Below are 22,534 nucleotides of genomic sequence, written 5' to 3' on the forward strand. Positions count from 1 at the left end.
ACTGAACACTGTGCAGTCATCAGTGAACATCCCCACTTCTGACCTTATGATGGAGGGAAGGTCATTGATGAAGCAGCTGAAGATGGTTGGGCCTAGGACACTGCCCTGAGGAACTCCTGCAGTGATGTCCTGGGGCTGGGAAGATTGACCTCCAGCAACCACAACCATCTTCCTTTGTGTTAGGTATGACTCCAGCCAGCGGAGAGTTTTCCCCGATTCCCATTGATTTCCAGTTTTACTCGGGCTCCTTGATGCCACACTCGGTCAAATGCTGCCTTGATGTCAAGGGCATTGTGATAGCGAGTTCCATATTCACCCCACTCTCTGGGTGAAGAATTCTGGCTGAATTCAATATTGAATTTATTAGCAACTATCTTTTATACAGGGCACTGCTCCTCAGGAAGTTATATCGGCCTTGGAGGGGGTTGCAGAGCAGATTCATCAGAATGATACCCGGGGCTAAAAGGGTTAAATTATGAAGACGGGCCGCACAGACTGGGTTTGTATTCCCTCGAATGTAGAAGATTTAAGGGGTGATCTAATCGAGGTGTTTACAATGATTAAAGGATTCGATAGGGGTAGGTCGAGAGAGAGACTATTTCCTCTGGTGGGGGGAGTCCAGAACAAGGGGCGTCACCTTAAAATTAGAGCCCGGGCATTCAGGGGTGATGTCACACTTCTTCACACAAAGGGCAGTGAGAATCTGGAACTCTCTCCCCCAAAAAGCTTCTGTGGCTGGGGGTCAATTGAAAATTTCAAAACTGTGGTTGATTTTTGTTGGTTAAGGGTTACAGAACCAAGGCGGGTAAATGGAGCTAAGATACAGATCCAACTGAATGGCAGAGCAGGCTCTAGGGGTTGAATGGCCTCCTCCATGTTCTCAGGGTTGCTAGGGAGGGGAAATAAATGCCAGCCTTGCAATATCCCAGGAATAAATTAAAGATAATCTATGCGGGGAGGGGAGGATAGTCTAATAAAAAAGATCTAGCATTTATATAACGTCTTTCACAACGTCAGGACATTCCAAAGCACTTTACAGCCAATGAAGCACTTTTGGCGTGTAATCACTGTTGTAATGTGGGAAAGGCGGCAGCCAATTTGCGCACAGCAAGCTCCCACAGACAGCAATGTGATAATGGCCAGATCACCTGTTTTAGTGATGTTGGTTGAGGGATAAATATTGGCCCCGGGAAGCACTCCCACTGCTCTTCTTCAAAATAGTGGCCGTGGGATTAAGGGGTTTAACGTCTCATCTGAAAAACGGTGCCTCCGATAGTGCGGCGCTCCCTTAGTACTGGCGCTGGGAGTGTCAGCCTGGATTTATGTGCTCAAGTCTCTGGAGTGGGACTCGAACCCACAACCTTCTGACTCAGAGGTGAGAGTGCTGCCCACTGTGACACGGCAGAACTGGGTCCCATCAGGAGCCAGCACCTTCAGGAAGTGGGGTTAGGAGAAAAACGAAGGGATAATAGAATTTCACAGCACAGAAACAGGCCATTCGGCCCAACGGGTCTGTGCCGGTGTTTATGTTCCACACCAGCCTCCTCATCTCACCCTATCAGCACATTCTTCCATTCCCTTCTCCCTCATGTGTTTATCTAGCTTTTACTTAAAGGCACCTATACCGTTCGCAATACTCACAAGGGATGAAAGGATGTTGGTGAGGCCACACCTGGAGTAGTGCGTACAGTATTGGGCTCCTTATTTAAGGAAGGATAGACTTGCATTGGAGGCAGTTCAGAGAAGGTTCACTCGGTTGATTCCTGAGATGAGGGGGTTGTCATATGAAAAAAGGTTGGGCCTGTACCCATTGGAGTTTAGAAGAATGAGAGGTGATCTTATTGAAGCATACAAGATTCTGAGGGGGCTTGACAGGGTAGATGCAGAGAAGATGTTTCCCCCTCGTGGGGGAATCTAGAACTAGACGGCATAGTTTCAGAATACGGGGTCGCCCATTTAAAACGGAGATGAGGAGAATTTTTTCTCTCAGAGGGTTGTAAATCTGTGGAATTCTCTGCCCCAGGGAGCTGTGGAGGCTGGGTCACTGAATATATTTAAGGTGGAGATAGACAGATTTTTGAGCGATAAGGGAGTGAAGGGTTATGGGGAGCGGGCGGGGAAGTGGAGCTGATTGGATCAGCCATGACCGTATTGAATGGCGGAGCAGGCTCGAGGGGCCGTATGGCCGACTCCTGCTCCTATTTCTTATGTTGATTCACAGGAGGAATATCACAGTCAGTGGGTAGGCGCGATAGTCAATAAAAAAGGAAGCTCATTTTATTGTGCAACTCAATAATATTCTGTACAGTTAACACAGACAGTTACGCGAGTGGGCAACAAGGGGGGGGGGGGGGGGGGTTGCCCGTGGTGACGATGCCAGAGCCTAGAGTTCGGTTAGGTCGTCGTTGAAGTACAGCAGGATGGACTGGCGGAAGTCGTCGGGCTCCATGTCCAGGCTGTCTAAGGTCTCGTCCTCGTCCTCGATGCCGTTCTCCGCCAAGGTGCGCTCCATGTGCAGCACCTCCCCGTTGTACTTCCAGGTGTAGCTGGCCGCGTGAGCATTGTACGCCAGGTACCGTTCCAGTATGTCGTTCATCGTTTCCTCGCTGCACACCTGGCCAGCCCGTGTGTTGGGGGGGGGGGGGGGCGGGGGAAATAAACACCACAGATTGGAAACATCACGATTTCACAAAAAAGATATTGGGGATGGATCTATCCCCTCCCTCACTGCTCTCAGAAAAAAAAATTGTAATTCTGCACCCGAGAGTACGCTCACAGAGTTTGTAGAGCTGTTGGTGTCCACCGGTACGCTCGCGGCCATCCGCGAGAGGTGGGCGCCGGAGGGACTGGAGTGCAACATCACCCCCGGCAACCAAATTTTCATTTGAACCATGTCTAAAGTTTAACTTGTTTAAGTTTGCCAGTTTTAGTGCTCCCTCCCACTTTTTAAGCCCGGGGGCACTTGTATAATTTGTGTTTTGGTGCCCTCAAAAAAAAAACAAGGGGGCACTTGAAAACCTTTTGGAGTGTGACCCTCCCTTTAATCAGGGGGAACTTGATTAATGTTTACAACAAAAATAGTTGTAGCACGGTTGTAAAAATGGCACTCCACTCGGTGTGTCGAGGAGGCACGATCCCATCTGAACTGACCCCCATCCGGGCGGAATTCCTCGTCGGCGTCAAGCCCCGGAACCTCCCTCGGGAGCCGGCGCCTCACAACTTGAGCCGCTTCCGGGAAATCCCCTCCGTGCCTTTCAGTCCTGCGCGGAGGGGATTCCGGTACGGGCTGCCCTGGTACACTCTCCACGCTGCCATCCTCGTCTGCCGTCCGGACACACCATCTCGCCGTCCGGAGGAGGCGGGGGTCCCCAATGGAGGGCTCTCTACGCGGGAGCTCTCCCTCTATTTATTGGGGACTTGGCCTGGAGGGTTGTTGCACGGGGCAGTCCCGTGCAATCGGTTTTTAAGTCGGTTCACGGACTCCCGGGCCGCCTGCAATTTCTCTGGAGGAGTCCGTGTTCCACGTCTATGTTGAATGCGCGAGGTTGCAACCCCTCTTCCAATATTTGAAGGGGCTGCTCCTCAAATTCTGGCTGCACTTCAGTCCCACGCTCCTGATCTTTGAGCACCCTGTGCGGAGCGGAGCGGGCAGGTCGGAAGGCCTCCTCGTGGAACTGCTCCTGGGCCTGGCCAAGGGGGCCATCAGCCGGTCCAGGCAGCGGGCGGTCGAGGGGGTCGTTCAGCCCGACTGCCTGCCTCTCTTCCGCGGTTACATCCGAGCCAGGGTGTCCCTGGAGATGGAGCACGCGGTGTCCACCGGTACGCTCGCGGCCTTCCGCGAGGAGGTGGGCGCCGGAGGGACTGGAGTGCATCGTTACCCCCTGGCAACCAAATTTTAATTTGATCCATTTAATGCGCAAAGTTTAGTTTGTTTATTGGTCGGTTTTAGTGCCCCTTTAAAAGGGGGCACTTGATTTAAAGGTTCAACTTAAAATAGTTGTAGAGCTGTTCTAAAAATGGCAGTAGGCCCGGACTATACTCTGTGTGTTGAGGAGGCTCGAGCACGTGGAGCGATCCTATCCGAACTGATCCCAATCCGGACGGAATTCCTCATCCAGGGACACCCTGGCGCGAGCGTAGCCGCGGAAGAGAGGCAGGCAGTTGGGCTGAACGATCCCCTCGATCGCCCGCTGCCTGGACCAGCTGATGGCCTCCTTGGCCATGCCCAGGAGCAGGTCCACGAGGAGGCCTTCCGACTTGCCCTGCTCCCCTCCGCACCGGGTTCCCAAAGATCAGGAGTGTGGGACTGAAGGGCAGGCTGAAATCGAGGAGCAGCCCCTTCAAACAATGGAAGAGTGGCTGCAACCTCTCACACCCTGTAAAAACATGGAATGCTCCCTCCTGGCCACAGGAAATGCAGGCAGCCCGAGAGTCCATGAACCGACTTAAAAACATCGCACGAGACTGCCCCGTGTAACACCCTCCAGGCCAAGACCCCGGTAGACAAAGGGTGGACTCCCGCGTGGAGAGCACTCCCACCGAAGGCAGTTCCCCCATCAAAAGTGGAGCTAGTGAATCCAGCGCCAGTTCTCAACAGCCCAGACTACCCCCGCTCAGCCACCACCGGAGAGCCCGGCAAGACACCAGCTACACTTCCGTCCCGCTTGCTATCCTCATCTTTCTACCTACGTCTCACTCTCTAATTCTCTCTTTCTGGGAATTGGGACACCAGTCATTGTACAGATATCTCCCCGAGAGAGAGGGACTGAAAGACACCAGTCATTGTACAGATATCTCCCCGAGAGAGAGGGACTGAGAGACACCAGTCATTGTACAGATATCTCCCTGAGGGAGAGGGACTGAGAGACACCAGTCATTGTACAGATATCTCCCTGAGGGAGAGGGACTGAGAGACACCAGTCATTGTACAGATATCTCCCTGAGACAGAGGGACTGAGAGACACCAGTCATTGTACAGATATCTCCTTGAGAGAGAGGGACTGAGAGACACCAGTAAGTGTACAGATATCTCCTTGAGAGAGAGGGACTGAGAGACACCAGTCAGTGTACAGATATCTCCCTGAGAGAGAGGGACTGAGACACACCAGTCATTGTACAGATATCTCCCTGAGAGAGAGGGGACTGAGAGACACCAGTCATTGTACAGATATCTCCCTGAGAGAGAGGGGACTGAGAGACACCAGTCATTGTACAGATATCTCCCTGAGAGAGAGGGGACTGAGAGACACCAGTCATTGTACAGATATCTCCCTGAGAGAGAGGGACTGAGAGACACCAGTCAGTGTACAGATATCTCCCTGAGGGAGAGGGGACTGAGAGACACCAGTCAGTGTACAGATATCTCCCTGAGGGAGAGGGACTGAGAGACACCAGTCATTGTACATATATCTCCCCGAGAGAGAGGGACTGAGAGACACCAGTCAGTGTACAGATATCTCCCCGAGAGAGAGGGACTGAGAGACACCAGTCAGTGTACAGATATCTCCCTGAGGGAGAGGGACTGAGAGACACCAGTCAGTGTACAGATATCTCCCCGAGAGAGAGGGACTGAGAGACACCAGTCAATGTACAGATATCTCCCTGAGAGAGAGGGGACTGAGAGACACCAGTCAGTGTACAGATATCTCCCTGAGAGAGAGGGGACTGAGAGACCCCAGTCAGTGTACAGATATCTCCCTGAGAGAGAGGGAACTGAGAGACACCAGTCATTGTACAGATATCTCCCTGAGAGAGAAGGACTGAGAGACACCAGTCAGTGTACAGATATCTCCCTGAGGGCGAGGGGACTGAGAGACACCAGTCAGTGTACAGATATCTCCCTGAGGGCGAGGGGACTGAGACACCAGTCAGTGTACAGATATTTCCCTGAGAGAGAAGGACTGAGAGACACCAGTCAGTGTACAGATATCTCCCTGAGGGAGAGGGACTGAGGGACACCAGTCAGTGTACAGCTATCCCCCTGAGGGTGAGGGGACTGGGAGATCCCAGTCAATGGCTCTGGATTCCCGGGGCAGGGAGGGGTTCTTTACGTGTGGGTACCTAGACGTAGGGCTCAGTGTCCTGCTCTGTATGTTGTTGCAAGGCGAATACTTAGAAACAATGATAAGTGTAATCAGTTGTCGGACATATTACTGTCTCTTGTTTCCACAGGTCTGCGTATTAAAAGGAGCAGGACTACCCAACATCCTCCCCCACGGTGTCCCCCTGGACCCCCCCCCCCCCACTACCTCATTCTAAAAGGAACACGAGTATATTAAAGCCATTCAGTACCTCGATCACCTGTTCCTGGGACGTTAGCGTGTTGATGATGCGGATCTGCCGGGTTTTTACACTTAGAAACCCAACCTCGTACTTGGGGTCTTGCCACCACGGTTGACCGAAATCGTTAAACCAGTCGCTCTGGGGCAGCGGCGGGGGAATGTGGATGAAGCGGCCTCGTGGCGTGTGGTACCTCTGGCAATTGGTGAACTGGTTAATCTCGATGCGTACCTGTGATAGAAATTAAGAGAATCCGTTTTTTCTCCCTCTTTGCAGTGTCAGCTGTGACTCAGTGAGCAGCACTCTCTCTCTCGCCTCCGAGTCAGAAGGTCGTGGGTTTAAGCCCCACTCTAGGGACTTGAGCACATAAATCCAAGCTGACACTCCCAGTGCAGTACTGAGGGAGCGCCGCACTGTCGGAGGGGCAGTACTGAGGGAGCGCTGCAAGGTCGGAGGTGCCACCTTTCGGACGAGACGTTAAACTGAGGCCCCGTCTGCTCTCTCAGGCGGACATAAAAGATCGCACGGCACTATTTCGAAGAAGAGCAGGGGGAGTTATCCCCGGTGTCCTGGGGCCAATATTTATCCCTCAACCAACATAACAAAAAAAACAGATTATCTGGGTCATTATCACATTGCTGTTTGTGGGAACTTGCTGTGCGCAAATTGGCTGCCGCGTTTCCCATATTACAACCGTCTCAAAATGCTTTATAGCCAATTAAGTACTTTTGGCGTGTAGTCACTGTTGTAATGTAGGAAACGTGGCAGCCAATTTGCGCACAGCAAGCTCCCACACACAGCAATGTGACAATGACCAGATAATCTGTTTTTGTTATGTTGATTGAGAGATAAATATTGGCCCCAGGACACCAGGGAGAACTCCCCTGCTCTTCTTCGAAATAGTGGCCGTGGGATCTGTTACATCCACCCGAGAGGGCAGGCGGGGCCTCGGTTTAACGTCTCATGCGAAAGACGGCTCCTCCGACAGTGCGGCGCTCCCTCAGTACTGCCCCTCCGACAGTGCGGTGCTACCTCAGTACTGCCCCTCCGACAGTGCGGCACTCCCTCAGCACTGCACTGGGAGTGTCGGCCTAGAGTGGGACTTGAACCCACAACCTTCTGACTCAGAGACGAGTGTGCTGCCCACTAAGTCACAGCGGACAGTTAAGGGGAACTGATAGGGTAGATGGAGAGAAGCTATTCCCGCTGGTTGGGGAGTCGAGGTCAAGGGGGCATAATCTAAAAGTTAAGAGCCAGGCCTTTCAGGAGTGAAATTAGGAAATACTTCTACACACACAGGGTGGTGGGAGCTTGGAACTCTCTTCCGTAAACGGCAATTGATGCTAGGTCAATTGTTAATTTTAAATCTGAGACTGATAGATTTTTGTTAACCAAAGGCATTAAGGGACATGGGCCAAGGGCGGATGGATATATGGAGTTAGGTCACGGATCAGCTATGATCCTAGTGAATGGTGGAATAGGCTTGAGGGGCTGAATGGCCTCCTCATGTTCCTATGTTCCGAGCTCGTCTGTATGAAGTACGTTCTTATTGCGAAGCTAGTCAGCCAATTAAGGTTTCCCAATTCCACCCTCCTTACTCCTGAAGGCACTGCCTCTGGCTGGGGTGTGGTCATATCGACTCCAAAGGCACTCTGCTAACTTTGCCCCCCCACTCTTCAGATTCAACCGTGAGCGTGAGCCTGGCCTTGTTCTCAATGCCGTGCACACACTCTCCACCAGGGGTCACTGGAGAGCAAGCAAGAGCAGGAAAATCATAGAATCACAGAAATTTACAGCACGGAAGGAGGCCATTTCGGCCCATCGTGTCTGCACCGGCCGACAAAGAGCCACCCAGCCTAATCCCACTTTCCAGCTCTTGGTCCGTAGCCCTGCAGGTTACGGCACTTCAAGTGCACATCCAAGTACTTTTTAAATGTGGTGAGGGTTTCTGCCTCTATCACCCTTTCAGGCAGTGAGTTCCAGACCCCCACCACCCTCTGGGTGAAGACATTTCCCCTCAAATCCCCTCTAAACCTCCCACCAATTACTTTAAATCTATGCCCTCTGGTTATTAAACCCTTGTACAATTAACAGATGGGAGGCAATTAACATAGGATACATTGAAGAGGAAGCTATGCAAGTACTTGTATTTATATAGCGCCTTTCACGACCACCGGATGTCACAAAGCTCTTTACAGCCAATGAAGTACTTTTGGAGTGTAGTCACTGTTGTAATGTAAACATTGCAGCCAATCTGCGCACAGCAAGCTCCCACAAACAGCAACGTGATAATGACCCAGATCATCTGGTTTTGTTATGTTGATTGAGGGATAAATATTGGCCCCAGGACACCGGGGAGAACTCCCCCTGCTCTTCGAAATAGTGGCCATGGGATCTTTTACATTCACCAGAGAGAGCAGACGGGGCCTCGGTTTAACATCTCATCTGAAAGATGGCCCCTCCGACAGTGCGGCGCTCCCTCAGCACTGCCCCTCCGACAGTGCGGCGCTCCCTCAGCACCGCCCCTCCGACAGTGCGGCGCTCCTCAGCACCGCCCCTCCGACAGTGCGGCGCTCCCTCAGCACCGCCCCTCCGACAGTGCGGCGCTCCCTCAGCACCGCCCCTCCGACAGTGCGGCGCTCCCTCAGCACTGACCCTCCGACAGTGCGGCGCTCCCTCAGCACTGACCCTCCGACAGTGCGGCGCTCCCTCAGCACTGACCCTCCGACAGTGCGGCGCTTCCTCAGCACTGCACTGGGAGTGTCGGCCTGGATTTATGTGCTCAAGTCCCTGGAGTGGGACTCGAACCCACAACCTTCTGACTCAGAGGCGAGTGTGCTACCCACTGAGCAACGGCTGAAACCATGAGGGAGAAAGGAATAGAAGGATATGCTGATGGGGTGAGATGAAGAGGGATAGGAGGAAGCCGGTGTGCAGCATAAACACCGGCACGGACCAGCGGGGCCGAATGGCCCATTTCTGTGTTGCAAATTCTTTATAATTTCATTAATCCTGAACTTGTCAGCCGTGTTTAATTGCAATTGCTGCCGATTGCAAACGATCAGCACCATGTGCCCGATTTAAGTGGCTATCTGGGATAAGCATCGACAGGGTCAGTGTTGGGGACTGCAGTCCTTAGTGGGAGAGGTGAACTGTTTAGAAGGTTGGTGAAAGGCTTCTGTTGTCTCCATGTGTCATCAGACCCCCTCCGCTCCTCCCACTCTCCTTCCTTCCTCCCACTCCACTCCACTCCACTCCACTCCACTCCACTCCTCCGGGTTGAGGTTCAGTACTTACGTCTTTAGTCTTCTCATCAAACCAGTGGCTGATGTCCTGGCCGGCCGCTTCCAAAATGGGTTTGAGCAGAATATCACCTGAATGGAAGAGTGCAGAATCAGCACAACCAAAACGCCCAGCTGCATTTTCCACTCGATAGCAGTTAGGATCTGGGCAATTTCCCCTGCCACCCTCCGTAACCCCGGGAAGCCTGCAGGCAACCGTGGCCTCGCCCATAAACATACAGGAGGAGGAGGAGTACCAAGATCTGGAAATCATTGCAGAAGGGACTTGCGTTCTGACAGCACCTTTCACCACCCCGCGTGTATCCCGAAGCACTCCACAGCCAGCGAAGGACTTTGCACAGTCACAGAATCTTGCAGCACAGAAGGAGGCCATTTGGCCCGTGTTGCCTTCGCCTGCTCTCTGCAAGAGCAATCGCGCAAGAAAGAAATCATTTGCATTTCTGTGGTTGCCTTTCAGCACCTCAGGATGTCTCAAAGCGCTTCACAGCCGATGAAGTACTTTTTGGAGTGGAGTCACCGTTGTAATGTGGGAAACCCGACAGCCAATTTGCACACAGCAAGCTCCCACACCCAGCAATGTGATAATGACCCAGATCATCTGTTTTAGGATTGCTCACTGAGGGATAAATATTGGCCCCAGGGCCCCACGGAGAACTCCCCTGCTCTTTACATATTACATTACATCAGATATATGGCACAGAAACAGGCCATTCGGCCCAACCAGTCCATGCCGGCATTTATGCTCCACTCGAGCCTCCTTCTGTCTTTCATCATCTAAATCTATCAGCATAATCCTCTATTCCCTTCTCCCCCATATACTTGTCCAGCCTCCCCTTAAATGCATCGATACTATTCGCCTCAACCCCTCCCTGTGGCAGCGAGTTCCACATTCTCACCGCTCTCTGGGTAAAGAAGTTTCTCCTGAATTCCCCATTGGATTTCCTGGTGATCTTATATTGACGGCCTCTAGTTATGCTCTTCCCCACTCTCTCTGTATCCACTCTATCAAAAACTTTCATAATTTTAAAGACCTCTATTAGGTCACCCCTCAGCCTCTTTTTCCAAGAGAAAAGAGACCCAGCATTTTCATCCTTTCCTGATATGTGCACCCTCGCATTTCTGGTATCATCCTTCTTCGAAATAGTGGCCGTGGGATCTTTTACATCCACCTGAGAGCAGACGGGGCCTCGGTTTAACGTCTCGTCCGAAAGACGGCACCTCCAACAGTGCGGCGCTCCCTCAGCACTGCCCCTCCGACAGTCTGGCGCTCCCTCAGCACTGCCCCTCCGACAGTGCGGCGCTCCCTCAGCACTGCCCCTCCGACAGCGCGGTGCTCCCTCAGCACTGCCCCTCCGACAGTCTGGCGCTCCCTCAGCACTGCCCCTCCGACAGTCCCTCAGCACTGCCCCTCCGACAGTGCGGCGCTCCCTCAGCACTGCCCCTCCGACAGTGCAGCGCTCCCTCAGCCCTGCCCCTCCGACAGTGCGGCGCTCCCTCAGCCCTGCCCCTCCGACAGTGCGGCGCTCCCTCAGCACTGCCCCTCCGACAGTGCGGCGCTCCCTCAGCCCTGCCCCTCCGACAGTGCGGCCCTCCCTCAGCACTGCCCCTCCGACAGTGCGGCCCTCCCTCAGTACTGCCCCTCGGGGTCAGCACCTTTGAACTGCTCCACCAGCGGGCTCAGGTCGTACACCTTGCCCAGGTAGGAGAGCCACAGGTCGCCCAGGGTGCTGTGGGCCGCCACCTCCCCGCTGGTGTAGTAGCGCGAGTGCAGCATCGGCCGCCCCGCCATCGCCATGGAAACAATGCCCTGTCCTGCCCTCTGACCCCGCTCCGCCGGAAGCTGGAGTCCACTTCCGATTCCCCCCTGGGCCCCACGAACTACAACGACCAGCGTGCATCGCGGTGTTTTTTTCTTAAATTCATTCTGTGTCCTCTGATACCGGTGTGAATTCTCTGACCGGTGTTAATTTATTTTACCAGTCATTTTTTTTTTAAACAAAAACGTGATAGGCCGATGTTTAAGAGGCGGCAGTAACGGTTATGTAGGGGGGGCGGTTGTGGTTCGGTTCTCGTGAGGTTTGGCCGTGCGGGGCAAAAGGAGATCATTCTCGCGAGAATTACCACTGCGGGGCAAAGGGGGTGGACAGTTCTCGCGAGGTTTGGCCCTAAGATGGCGGCGGCGGCGGCTCGGCGGGGAGAGAATGGCGAGCTGCGGGAGGAGCAGCGCAACGGCACCGGGGTGAGAGAGGGGAGAGGGGAGAGGGGAGAGGGGGCTCACTGTCCCCCTGTCTGTGGGGTGGGGGGGGGCGCTCTGTGTCCCTCTGTCTGTGGGGGGGCGCTGTGTGTCCCCCTATCTGTGGGGGGGGCGCTCTGTGTCCCTCTGTCTGTGGGAGGGGGGGCGCTGTGTGTCCCTCTGTCTGTGGGGGGCGCTGTGTGTCCCCCTGTCTGTGGGGGGGGGGGGCGCTGTGTGTCCCTCTGTCTGTGGGGGGCGCTGTGTGTCCCCCTGTCTGTGGGAGGGGGGCGCTGTGTGTCCCCCTGTCTGTGGGGGGGGGGGCGCTCTGTGTCCCTCTGTCTGTGGGGGGGGGGGCGCTGTGTGTCCCTCTGTCTGTGGGGGGCGCTGTGTGTCCCCCTGTCTGTGGGAGGGGGGCGCTGTGTGTCCCCCTGTCTGTGGGGGGGGGGGCGCTCTGTGTCCCTCTGTCTGTGGGGGGGGGGGCGCTGTGTGTCCCTCTGTCTGTGGGGGGCGCTGTGTGTCCCCCTGTCTGTGGGGGGGGCGCTCTGTGTTCCTCTGTCTGTGGGGGGGGGGTGCTCTGTGTCCCTCTGTCTGTGGGGGGGGACGCTCTTTGTCCCTCTGTCTGTGAGGGGGGGCGCTCTGTGTCCCTCTGTCTGTGAGGGGGGGGGCGCTCTGTGTCCCTCTGTCTGTGGGGGGGCGCTGTGTGTCCCCCTGTCTGTGGGGGGGGGGCGCTCTGTGTCCCCCTGTCTGGTGGGGGGTGCTGTGTGTCCCCCTGTCTGTGGGGGGGGGGGCGCTCTGTGTCCCTCTGCCTGTGGGGGGGGGGCGCTTTGTGTCCCTCTGCCTGTGAGGGGGGGGGGGCGATCTGTGTCCCTCTGCCTGTGGGGGGGGGCGCTCTGTGTCCCTCTGTCTGTGAGGGGGGGGTGCTCTGTGTCCCCCTGTCTGTGGGGGGTGGGGGGGGCTCACTGACTGCTTCAAGTCTCTGCTCCACTCTCACCTCCAGGTCCTATTGAGCAGACTCTATAGATTAGAAGAATGAGAGGTGATCTCATTGGAACACACAACTTTCTTACGGGCTTGACAGGGAGGATGTTTCCCCTGGGCTGGGGAGTCTAGAACCAGGGGTCACAGTCTCAGGATAAGGGGTCAGTCATTGAGGACTGAGATGAGGAGGAATTTCTTCACTCGGAGAAAAGAAAGACTTGCATTTATATAGCGCCTTTCACGACCACTGAATGTCTCAAAGTGCTTTACAGCCAATAAAGTACTTTTGAAGTGTGGTCACTTGTAATGTGGGAAACACGGCAGCCAACTTGCGCACAGCTAGCTTCCACACATAGCAATGTGATAATGACCCAGATAATCTGCTTTTTTTGTTATGTTGATTAAGGGATAAATATTGGCCCCAGGACACCGGGGAGAACTCCCCTGCTCCTCTTCGAAATAGTGCCGTGGGATCTTTTACATTCACCTGAGAGGGTTTAACATCTCTTCCAAAGACGGCACCTCTGACAGTGCGGCGCTCCCTCAGCACTGCACTGGGAGTGTGAACCCAGATTTATGTGCTCAAGTTCCTGGAGTGGGACTCGAACCCACAACCTTCTGACTCCGAGGCGAGAATGCTACCCACTGAGCCACTGGCTGACAGAGTCTTAACGGAGGAGAGCGAGGAGGAGAGTTTAGGGAGGGAGTTCCAGAGCTTGGGGCCCAGGCAGCTAAAGACATGGCCGCCAATGGTGGAGCAATTAAAATCAGTGAAGCACAAGAGGCCAGAATTGTAGGAGCGCAGACCGGGGGGGGGGGGACGGTTGTGGGGCTGGAGGAGATTAGAGATCGGGAGGGCCGAGGCCGTGGACAGATTTAAAAACAAGGATGAGAATTTTAAAATCGAGGCATTGCTTAAACGGAAGACAATGTAGGTCAGTAAGCACAGGGGGTGATGGGAGAGCAGGACTTGGTGAGAGTTAGGATACGGGGCAACGAGCACAGAGTGTGAGTTAGGCCACGGGGCAGCGAGCACAGGGGGTGATGGGTGAGCGGGACTCGGTGCGGGTTAGGACACAGGGCAGCGAGCACAGGGGGTGATGGGTGAGCGGGACGCGGTGCGGGTTAGGACACAGGGTCAGCGAGCACAGGGGGTGATGGGTGAGCGGGACTCGGTGCGGGTTAGGACACAGGGCAGCGAGCACAGTGGGTGATGGGTGAGCGGGACTCGGTGCGGGTTAGGACACGGTAGTGAGCACAGGGGGTGATGGGTGAGCGGGACTCGGTGCGAGTTAGGACACGGTAGTGAGCACAGGGGGTGATGGGTGAGCGGGACTCGGTGCGGGTTAGGACACGGGGCAGTGAGCACAGGGGGTGATGGGTGAGCGGGACTTGGTGCGGGTTAGGACACAGGGCAGCGAGCACAGTGGGTGATGGGTGAGCGGGACTCGGCGCGGGTTAGGACACAGGGCAGCGAGCACAGTGGGTGATGGGTGAGCGGGACTCGGTGCGGGTTAGGACACGGGGCAGTCGAGTTTAGAATCGGTTCTGACGAAGGGTCATCGACCTGAAACGGTAACTCTTTTCTCTCCACAGACGCTGCCTGACCCGCTGAGATTTACAGCATGATCTTTTTATTTCAGGTTCCAGCATCCGCAGTATTTTGCTTTAATGTTAGAGTTTAGAATCACTAAGTTTATGGAGGGTAGAACGTGGGAAGCAGCCAGGAGTCCAGAGGTAACGAAGACGAACGAGATGGGGCCCCGGTCGTTTTCTGTCTGGCAATCCCTATGTTCCGTCACGTCTGGGTGGCCAACCAACACTCGTTACCTCGGCTCCAGAAACTAGGCTGTCAGGTCTGAATCTGGAGAGATGGTAGTCCTTTTTCTAGCGTGTGTGTGTAATAGACAGTAGTATGTCGTTCTGTTCATGCTCAGAGTCAGAATTGTACTGCACAGGAGGGCATTTGACCCATTGTGCCATTCTCCCCCAACCCAGCGTCACTAAAACAGATTATCTGCTCATTTATCACGTTGCTGTTTTGTGGGATCTTTCTGGGCACAAATTGGCTGCAGCGTCTCTTACCCAGTGACGACACTCCGAAAGGACTTCATTGGCTGTGAGGTGCTTCCGTGACATCCTAAGCTTGTGAAAGGCCAGCTCGTTCTTGAGTTGTAGCATGGTGCGGCTATGGGGGCCTCCCGTCACTGTTACTTACTGTAACCTTCTTTATACACTGGCCAGTTAGGAGCCTGCAGTTCACGCTAACTCTTCATTTGTGCCTTCAAAGGGGCAGGACATGCGAGGGAGCGATGGGCCGTTGTACTCGCACGCCAGGCAGATGTTGGAGAGCTTACTCAACAAAAGCATGCGGATCCGGATGACGGACGGCAGGACACTGATTGGCCTCTTCCTCTGCACCGACCGGGACTGCAACGTCATTTTAGGCTCTGCCCAGGAGTACTTGAAGCCAACAGGTAAACAAGAGCCAGTAAGGGTGTCCAATGTCCCATGTCCCTCATTTTGTTCCTTTCAAACACTTAACCAATTCCCCTTCTGGTAGTGTCGGCTGTGGCTAAGTGGGTAGCATTCACTCAGCACAAATCCAGGCCGACACTCCCAGTGCAGTACTGAGGGAGCGCCGCACTGTCGGAGGGGCAGTGCTGAGGGAGCGCCGCACTGTCGGGGGGGCAGTGCTGAGGGAGCGCCGCACTGTCGGAGGGGCAGTGCTGAGGGAGCGCCGCACTGTCGGAGGGGCAGTGCTGAGGGAGCGCCGCACTGTCGGAGGGGCAGTGCTGAGGGAGCGCCGCACTGTCGGAGGGGCAGTGCTGAGGGAGCGCTGCACTGTCGGAGGGGCAGTGCTGAGGGAGCGCCGCACTGTCGGAGGGGCAGTGCTGAGGGAGCGCTGCACTGTCGGAGGGGCGTTACTGAGGGAGTGCCGCACTGTCGGAGGGGCAGTGCTGAGGGAGCGCCGCGCTGTCGGAGGGGCAATGCTGAGGGAGCGCCGCACTGTCGGAGGGGCAGTGCTGAGAGAGCGCCGCACTGTCGGAGGGGCAGTACTGAGGGAGTGCCGCACTGTCGGAGGGGCAGTGCTGAGGGAGCGCCGCAGTGTCGGAAGTGCCGTCTTTTGGATGAGACATTAAACTGAGGCACCTCTGCCCTCTCACGTGGTACCAGGGATGAGGGACTTCAGTCATGTGAAGATTGGAGAAGCTGGGATTGTTCTCTTTAGAATTAGAATAGAGCTGTTCAAAATCCCATGTAAAAGATCCCACGGCCACTATTTCGAAGAAGAGCCGAGGGAGTTCTCCCCGGTGTCCTGGGGCCAATATTTATCCCTCAATCAACATAACAAAAACAGATTATCTGGGTCATTATCACATTTGTTTGTGGGAGCTTGCTGTGCACAAATTGGCTGCTGCGTTTCCCACGTTATAACTGTAACTACACTCCAAAAGTACTTCATCGGCTGTAAAGCGCTTTGGGATGTCCGGTGGTTGTGAAAGGTGCTCTATAAATGCACATTTTTTTTGAAGGTCACTATTGAATCTGCTCCCACCGCCCTTTCAGGCAGCACGTTCCCGATCACAACAACTCGCTGCGTTAAAGAAGTTTCCTCGTGTCGCCTCTGGTTCTTTTACCAATTATTTGTCCTCTGGTTACTGACCTTTCTACCACTGGAAGTAGTCTCTCCATATTTACTCTGAAAACCCTTCTTGATTTTGAACACCACCTATTAAATCTCTATTTAACCTGCTCTAAGGAGAACAATCCCAGCTTCTCCAGTCTCCACATGACTGAAGGCCCTCATCCCTGGGGCCATTCTGGTAAATCTCTTCCACACGCCCTCCAAGACAGTCACGTCCTTCCTGAAGTAGGGCGCCCAGATTTGGGGACACAGTACTCTAGCACGTGCTGAACCAGTGATTGATAAAGGTTGTTTGGCACTGTGCATCAGCCTCGTGGCTCCTCCCTGCACTGCCTGCAGCAGTTGAATATCTCCCTCGTGGCCAGAACTGGACGCACTCCTTGAGGTGAGCTCGGACCAGGTCATCGCACAGTTCAACCACTACTTCCTTCCAACTTGTATAGGAGCAGGGAGGTCTTACTGCAATTGTACAGGGCCTTGGTGAGGCCACACCTGGAATATTGTGTACAGTTTTGGTCTCCTAATCTGAGGAAGGACATTCTTGCTATTGAGGGAGTGCAACGAAGGTTCACCAGACTGATTCCCGGGATGGCAGGACTGACATATGAAGAAAGACAGAAAGACTGGATCGACTAGGCTTATATTCACTGGAATTTAGAAGAATGAGAGGGGATCTCAATGAAACATATAAAATTCTGATGGGATTGGACAGGTTAGATGCAGGAAGAATGTTCCCGATGTTGGGGAAGTCCAGAACCAGGGGTCACAGTCTTAAGGATAAGGGGTAAGCCATTTAGGACCGAGATGAGGAGAAACTTCTTCACTCAGAGAATTGTGAACCTATGGAATTCTCTACCACAGAAAGTTGTTGAGGCCAGTTCGTTCGATATATTCAAAAGGGAGTTAGATGTGGCCCTTGCGGCTAAAGGGATCAAGGGGTATGGAGAGAAAGCAGGAATGGGGTACTGAAGTTGCATGATCAGCCATGATCATATTAAATGGTGGTGCAGGGTTGAAGGACCGAATGGCCAACTCCTGTACCTATTTTCTAATGTTTCTACCGTTTCTGGAACATAAAAACATAAGAAATAGGAGCAGGAGTAGGCCACCTGGCTCCTCGAGCCTGCTCCGCCATTCAATAAGATCATGGCTGATCTGATCATGGACTCGGCTCCACTTCCCTGTCCGCTCCCGATAAACCTCGACTCCCTTATCGCTCAAAAATCTGTCTCTCTCCGCCTTAAATATATTCAATGACCCAGCCTCCACAGCTCTCTGAGGCAGTGAGTTCCACAGATTTACAACCCTCAGAGAAGAAATTCCTCCTCACCTCAGTTCTAAATGGGCGGCCCCTTATTCTGAGATTATGCCCTCTAGTTCTAGTCTCCCCCATGAGTGGAAATATCCTCTCTGCATCCACCTTGTCGAGCCCCCTCATTATCTTATGTTTCAATGAGATCAGCTCTGATTCTTCTGAACTCCCAACGAGCAGAGGCCCAACCTACTCAACCTATCCTCATAAGTCAACCCCCCTCATCCCCGGAATCAACCGAGTGAACCTTCTCTGAACAGCCTCCAATGCAAGTATATCCTTCCTTAAATACGGAGGCCAAAACTGCACGCAGTACTCCAGGTGTGGCCTCACCAATACAAAACCCTGGGAGAAAGAGGAATTACGTTATTTGATTCCCCTCCACCCTCCTCCGTTGTCTCATTCAAACATACAAGATTCTGCGGGGAATTGACGGTGTAGATGCTGCTAGGAGGTTGTTTCCCCCGGCGAGAGAGTCTAGAACTAGGGGGCACAGGATTGGGGGTCAGCCATTATTTTTATTGCAAGTGGGTTGGTGTACAAGAGTAAGCAAGTCTTTCAGCAATTGTACAGGGCTTTGGTGAGACCACACCCGGAGTATCGTGCACAGTTTTGGCCTCCTTATCTAAGGAAGGACATTCTTGCCTTCATCATCATAGGCAGCCCCTCGAAATCGAGGAAGACTTGCTTCCACTCTTAAAAGTGAGTTCTCGGGTGACTGATCAGTCCAATAGGGGAATTACAGTCTCTGTCACAGGTGGGACAGACAGTGGTTGAGGGAAAGGGTGGGTGGGACTGGTTTGCCGCACGCTCCTTCCGCTGCCCGCGCTTGCTTTCTGCATGCTCGCGGCGACGAGACACGAGGTGCTCAGCGCCCTCCCGGATGCACTTCCTCCACTTAGGGCGGACTGGTCTTTGGCCAGGGACTCCCAGGTGTCGGTGGGGATGTTGCTTTTTTATCAGGGAGGCTTTGAGAGTGTCCTTGAAACGTTTCCTCTGCCCACTTGGGGCTCGCTTGCCGTGTAGGAGTTCCGAGTAGAGCGCTTGCCTTTCTGAGAAAGGATATACCTGCCTTGGAAGTGGTGCAACGGAGGCTCACTCGATTGATCCCTGGGATGAGAGGGTTTCCCTATAAAGAGAGACTGTGTAGAATGGGCCTGTACTCCCTGGAGTTTAGACGACTGAGAGGTGATCTCAATTGAAATATGTAAGATTCGGAAGGAAGATTGACAGGGTAGATGCTGAGAGGATGTTTCCCCCGGGCTGGAGAGTCTAGAACCAGGGGTCACAGTCTCAGGATAAGGGGCGGACTTTTAAGACTGAGATGAGGAATTTCTTCACTCAGAAGGTGGTGATTCTCTGCCCCAGGGGGCTGTGGATGCTGGGTCGATGAGTATATTCATGGCGGAGATCGCTAGATTTTTGGACCCCGGGGGAATCGAGGGACATGGGGATCGGGTAGGCAAGTGCAGTTGAGGTCGAAGATCATTCATGATTGAGTGGAGGGGCTGTATGTCCTGTTCCTAATTGTTGTGTTCTGTTGTGTTGCAGATTGCTTGGCGCAGGGCGAGCCTCGAGTGCTGGGACTGGCCATGATTCCCGGACACCACGTCGTCTCCATCGAAGTGGAACTGGACAGCGTGTCCAGCCCGCAGTACATGTGAGGAGGAGGCTGTGGGGCTTCCTAACCGGGCGGGTTGGGTCTGCCCGTCGCCCCCCCCCTTCGCATCATCACGGCACCTCATTTGTCACTGTACGCATGCCGCGGTGAGACAGTTGTTTTATGTAAGAGTTGTTTGTGGCTTTGAGCGGGCATGGTAGAGCCAGCGGCTAGGGGCTGTGCCGGGCGATGGATTGCTGCTAGTTCCTTTGCGCCCCCCCCCCCACCCACCCAAAGAGGTGTCGGGCACGTGACGCATCAGCTCCCAGAAAGGCCATGGGGGGTGGATGGTGGGGGGGTGGGGGGAAAGCACTGACACAGTTGCGGCTGGGGTGAGCGAACTCAGAGTCTGCAAGCACACCCCTTTTCCCCCAGCGAGAGTCAGCACCTTTGGGAGAGGAGGAGGGGGGGCGAGAGTGGTGGGGGGTGGGGGCACGGAAGGATTGCCCCCTTCTCTGATGGAAACCTGAACCTACAGTGAGGATGGCGCGTGGGCGGGCCGGGGGCATCCATTTTGGGCACCCGAGGCCCCAGTGACATCGGCAGAGTGGTTAATCTGTGAGGGTTTCAGCCAGGGGGTGGTTTGTAAAGAAAATGTGCCGGGTGCTCTGGTCTTTGAAATGCAAGTGTGGGGAGAGAGAGAGAGAGAGAGACTAAATTTCATGTTGCTCACTCGTTTTTCCTCTCCGACTGTCAGGCTGGTTAGGGGCAAGCGATATACTAGCATTGGAATCTGCTCTGGGTCTTGGGGTGGGGAGGGGAGGGGGGGAGGTCTGTTTGCTGGACTCTTGCTGCAGCGCCCCGATGGCCAATCGCGATACATGGAATGTCGTGCGCGTAAAGTGTCGAGACACTGTCTGACTGTCACCGCCTGCACCGTGACCGTTACGGTAATTGCTGCCCGGCGTCGATTTGGTTACCACGACCGGAAGAGAACGACCTCGCCCAAGGGCGCCGTCGGAACAAACTGCGAGATAGGCCCTCGATCGAGCGTCGCGGTCCGACCACCCACCCCCACCCCGTGTCGCGGCCCGGCCCCTATTTTCCCACCGGGAATGCTGCCTGAATTTTATCACTGCCACGGGGCACGACCTGTCGGCCCCTGGCACAGTGGGCAGCACTCTCGCCTCTGAGTCAGAAGGTCGTGGGTTCAAGTCTCACTCCAGAGACTCGAGCATGTAATCCAGGCCGATACTCCCAGTGCAGTGCTGAGGGAGCGCCTCACTGTCGGAGGGGCAGTACTGAGGGAGCGCCGCACTGTGGGAGGGGCAGTACTGAGGGAGCGCCGCACTGTCGGAGGGGCAGTACTGAGGGAGCGCCGCACTGTGGGAGGGGCAGTGCTGAGGAGCGCCGCACTGTCGGGGGGGCGGTACTGAGGGAGCGCCGCACTGTCGGAGGGGCAGTACTGAGGGAGCGCCGCACTGTCGGAGGGGCAGTACTGAGGGAGCGCCGCACTGTCGGAGGGGCGGTACTGAGGGAGCGCCGCACTGTCGGAGGGGCGGTACTGAGGGAGCGCTGCACTGTCGGAGGGGCGGTACTGAGGGAGCGCCGCACTGTCGGGGGGGTGGTACTGAGGGAGCGCCGCACTGTCGGGGGGGCAATGCGCCGCACTGTCGGGGGGGCAATGCTGAGGGAGCGCCACACTGTCGGGGGGGCAGTACTGAGGGAGCGCCGCACTGTCGGGGGGGCAGTACTAAGGGAGCGCCGCACTGTCGGAGGGGCAGTGCTGAGGGAGCGCCGCACTGTTGGAGGAGCAGTACTGAGGGAGCGCCGCACTGTCGGAGGGCCAGTACTAAGGGAGCGCCGCACTGTCGGAGGGCCAGTACTAAGGGAGCGCCGCACTGTCGGAGGGCCAGTACTAAGGGAGCGCCGCACTGTCGGGGGGGCAGTACTGAGGGAGCGCCGCACTGTCGGAGGGCCAGTACTAAGGGAGCGCCGCACTGTCGGGGGGGCAGTACTGAGGGAGCGCCGCACTGTCGGAGGGCCAGTACTAAGGGAGCGCCGCACTGTCGGAGGGCCAGTACTGAGGGAGCGCCGCACTGTCGGAGCTTCCGTTTTTCGGATGAGACATTAAACCATCTCCCCTCTCGGTTGGATGTAAAAGATCCCATGGCCGCTATTTGAAGAAGAGCAAGGGAGTTCGCCCTGGTATCCTGCCCAATTTTTATCGCTCAACCAACATCACTAAAATGGATGATCTGACCATTATCACGTTGCTGCTTGTGGGAACTTGCTTGTACTGAACAGGAAAAACAAAAAAAATCCAGTTTGCCAATACGTACTTGATTTTACCCGTCTAAAGCTGCTAGATTTACCTATTGTATTTGCCGAGAGATTCCCGGTTTGAACTCTGAATGTTATGCTCCTGTTTCCATTGGGCGTTTTCCCCCCCCCCCCCCCCCCCCACTTCTTGTCTGGCGCTCTTGCTGCCCGTCCCTAACCAAGGGGCACCGAGGTCATTGTTGGCACCAAAGGCGTTTGACCGGGCCGGTTGGTCAATCCTAGCACTCGGCTTCTCACCCGGTCCTCCATACTTCCCCGAAAGACTTTACTGGGAACCTGTGTCAAACCAGACCACGTATTAATGTGTCAGTAAATTCCCCATGGTGTCGCCGTGGTCAGTTGATGGCCTGCAAGGTGTCGGCAGAGTTGAAAGAGAGACATTTCTGCAATTTGAGCTCCACTGCGCCACTCGGTGGCCACAGCCTGCAACTGCACCGTGACTGATGACATAGCAGAATTGCATGGGCGGGGGTGGGGGAATAACTGAAAATGTTGGAGAACACTCGGGCAGCATCTGTGGCGAGAGAGAGAGAAACAGAGTTAACGTTTTGGATGTCTGATGATAAGTCGGCAGCCTGAAACGTTACCTTGGTCGCTCGCTCTCTCCACAAACGCTGCCTCATCGGCTGAGTTTCCATCGATTGCTGTTTTAATTTCAGATTTCCAGCATCCCGCAGTATTTTGCCTCTAACATTGAAGGGGAATGGGGAGATGTTAAACGCAGCAAATTACAATGAAGTGTGACTCAAAATGGTGACAACAGTAAGTCGTGTTCTGGGGCTGGAAGTGCGTGAAATTATTAATATACATAGACTGCGAGAGAGAGAAAATGTATTTT

At 54.6% G+C, this 22,534-nt stretch overlaps 2 protein-coding genes across 2 annotated transcripts; one reads left to right on the plus strand and one right to left on the minus strand.

Annotated features, from left to right (window-relative positions):
• Positions 1-2,254: 2,254 nt before the first annotated feature.
• cyb5d1 (cytochrome b5 domain containing 1) lies at positions 2,255-11,403 on the minus strand. Its single transcript, XM_070863096.1, has 4 exons — positions 11,235-11,403; positions 9,577-9,653; positions 6,292-6,510; positions 2,255-2,614 (listed from the first exon to the last, which is right to left on the minus strand). The coding sequence occupies exons 1-4, from the start codon at positions 11,374-11,376 to the stop codon at positions 2,384-2,386; spliced, it is 669 nt and encodes a 222-aa protein (XP_070719197.1). The 5' UTR covers positions 11,377-11,403; the 3' UTR covers positions 2,255-2,383.
• Positions 11,404-11,753: 350 nt separating this feature from the next.
• naa38 (N-alpha-acetyltransferase 38, NatC auxiliary subunit) lies at positions 11,754-20,774 on the plus strand. The gene is made up of 3 exons (XM_070863492.1): positions 11,754-11,820; positions 15,083-15,269; positions 19,305-20,774. Exons 2-3 carry the CDS (start codon positions 15,092-15,094, stop codon positions 19,415-19,417), a joined length of 291 nt encoding a protein of 96 aa, XP_070719593.1. The 5' UTR covers positions 11,754-11,820; positions 15,083-15,091; the 3' UTR covers positions 19,418-20,774.
• Positions 20,775-22,534: the final 1,760 nt, after the last annotated feature.

Source organism: Pristiophorus japonicus, chromosome 20 (assembly GCF_044704955.1).
Source record: "Pristiophorus japonicus isolate sPriJap1 chromosome 20, sPriJap1.hap1, whole genome shotgun sequence".
Taxonomy (NCBI): domain Eukaryota; kingdom Metazoa; phylum Chordata; class Chondrichthyes; family Pristiophoridae; genus Pristiophorus; species Pristiophorus japonicus.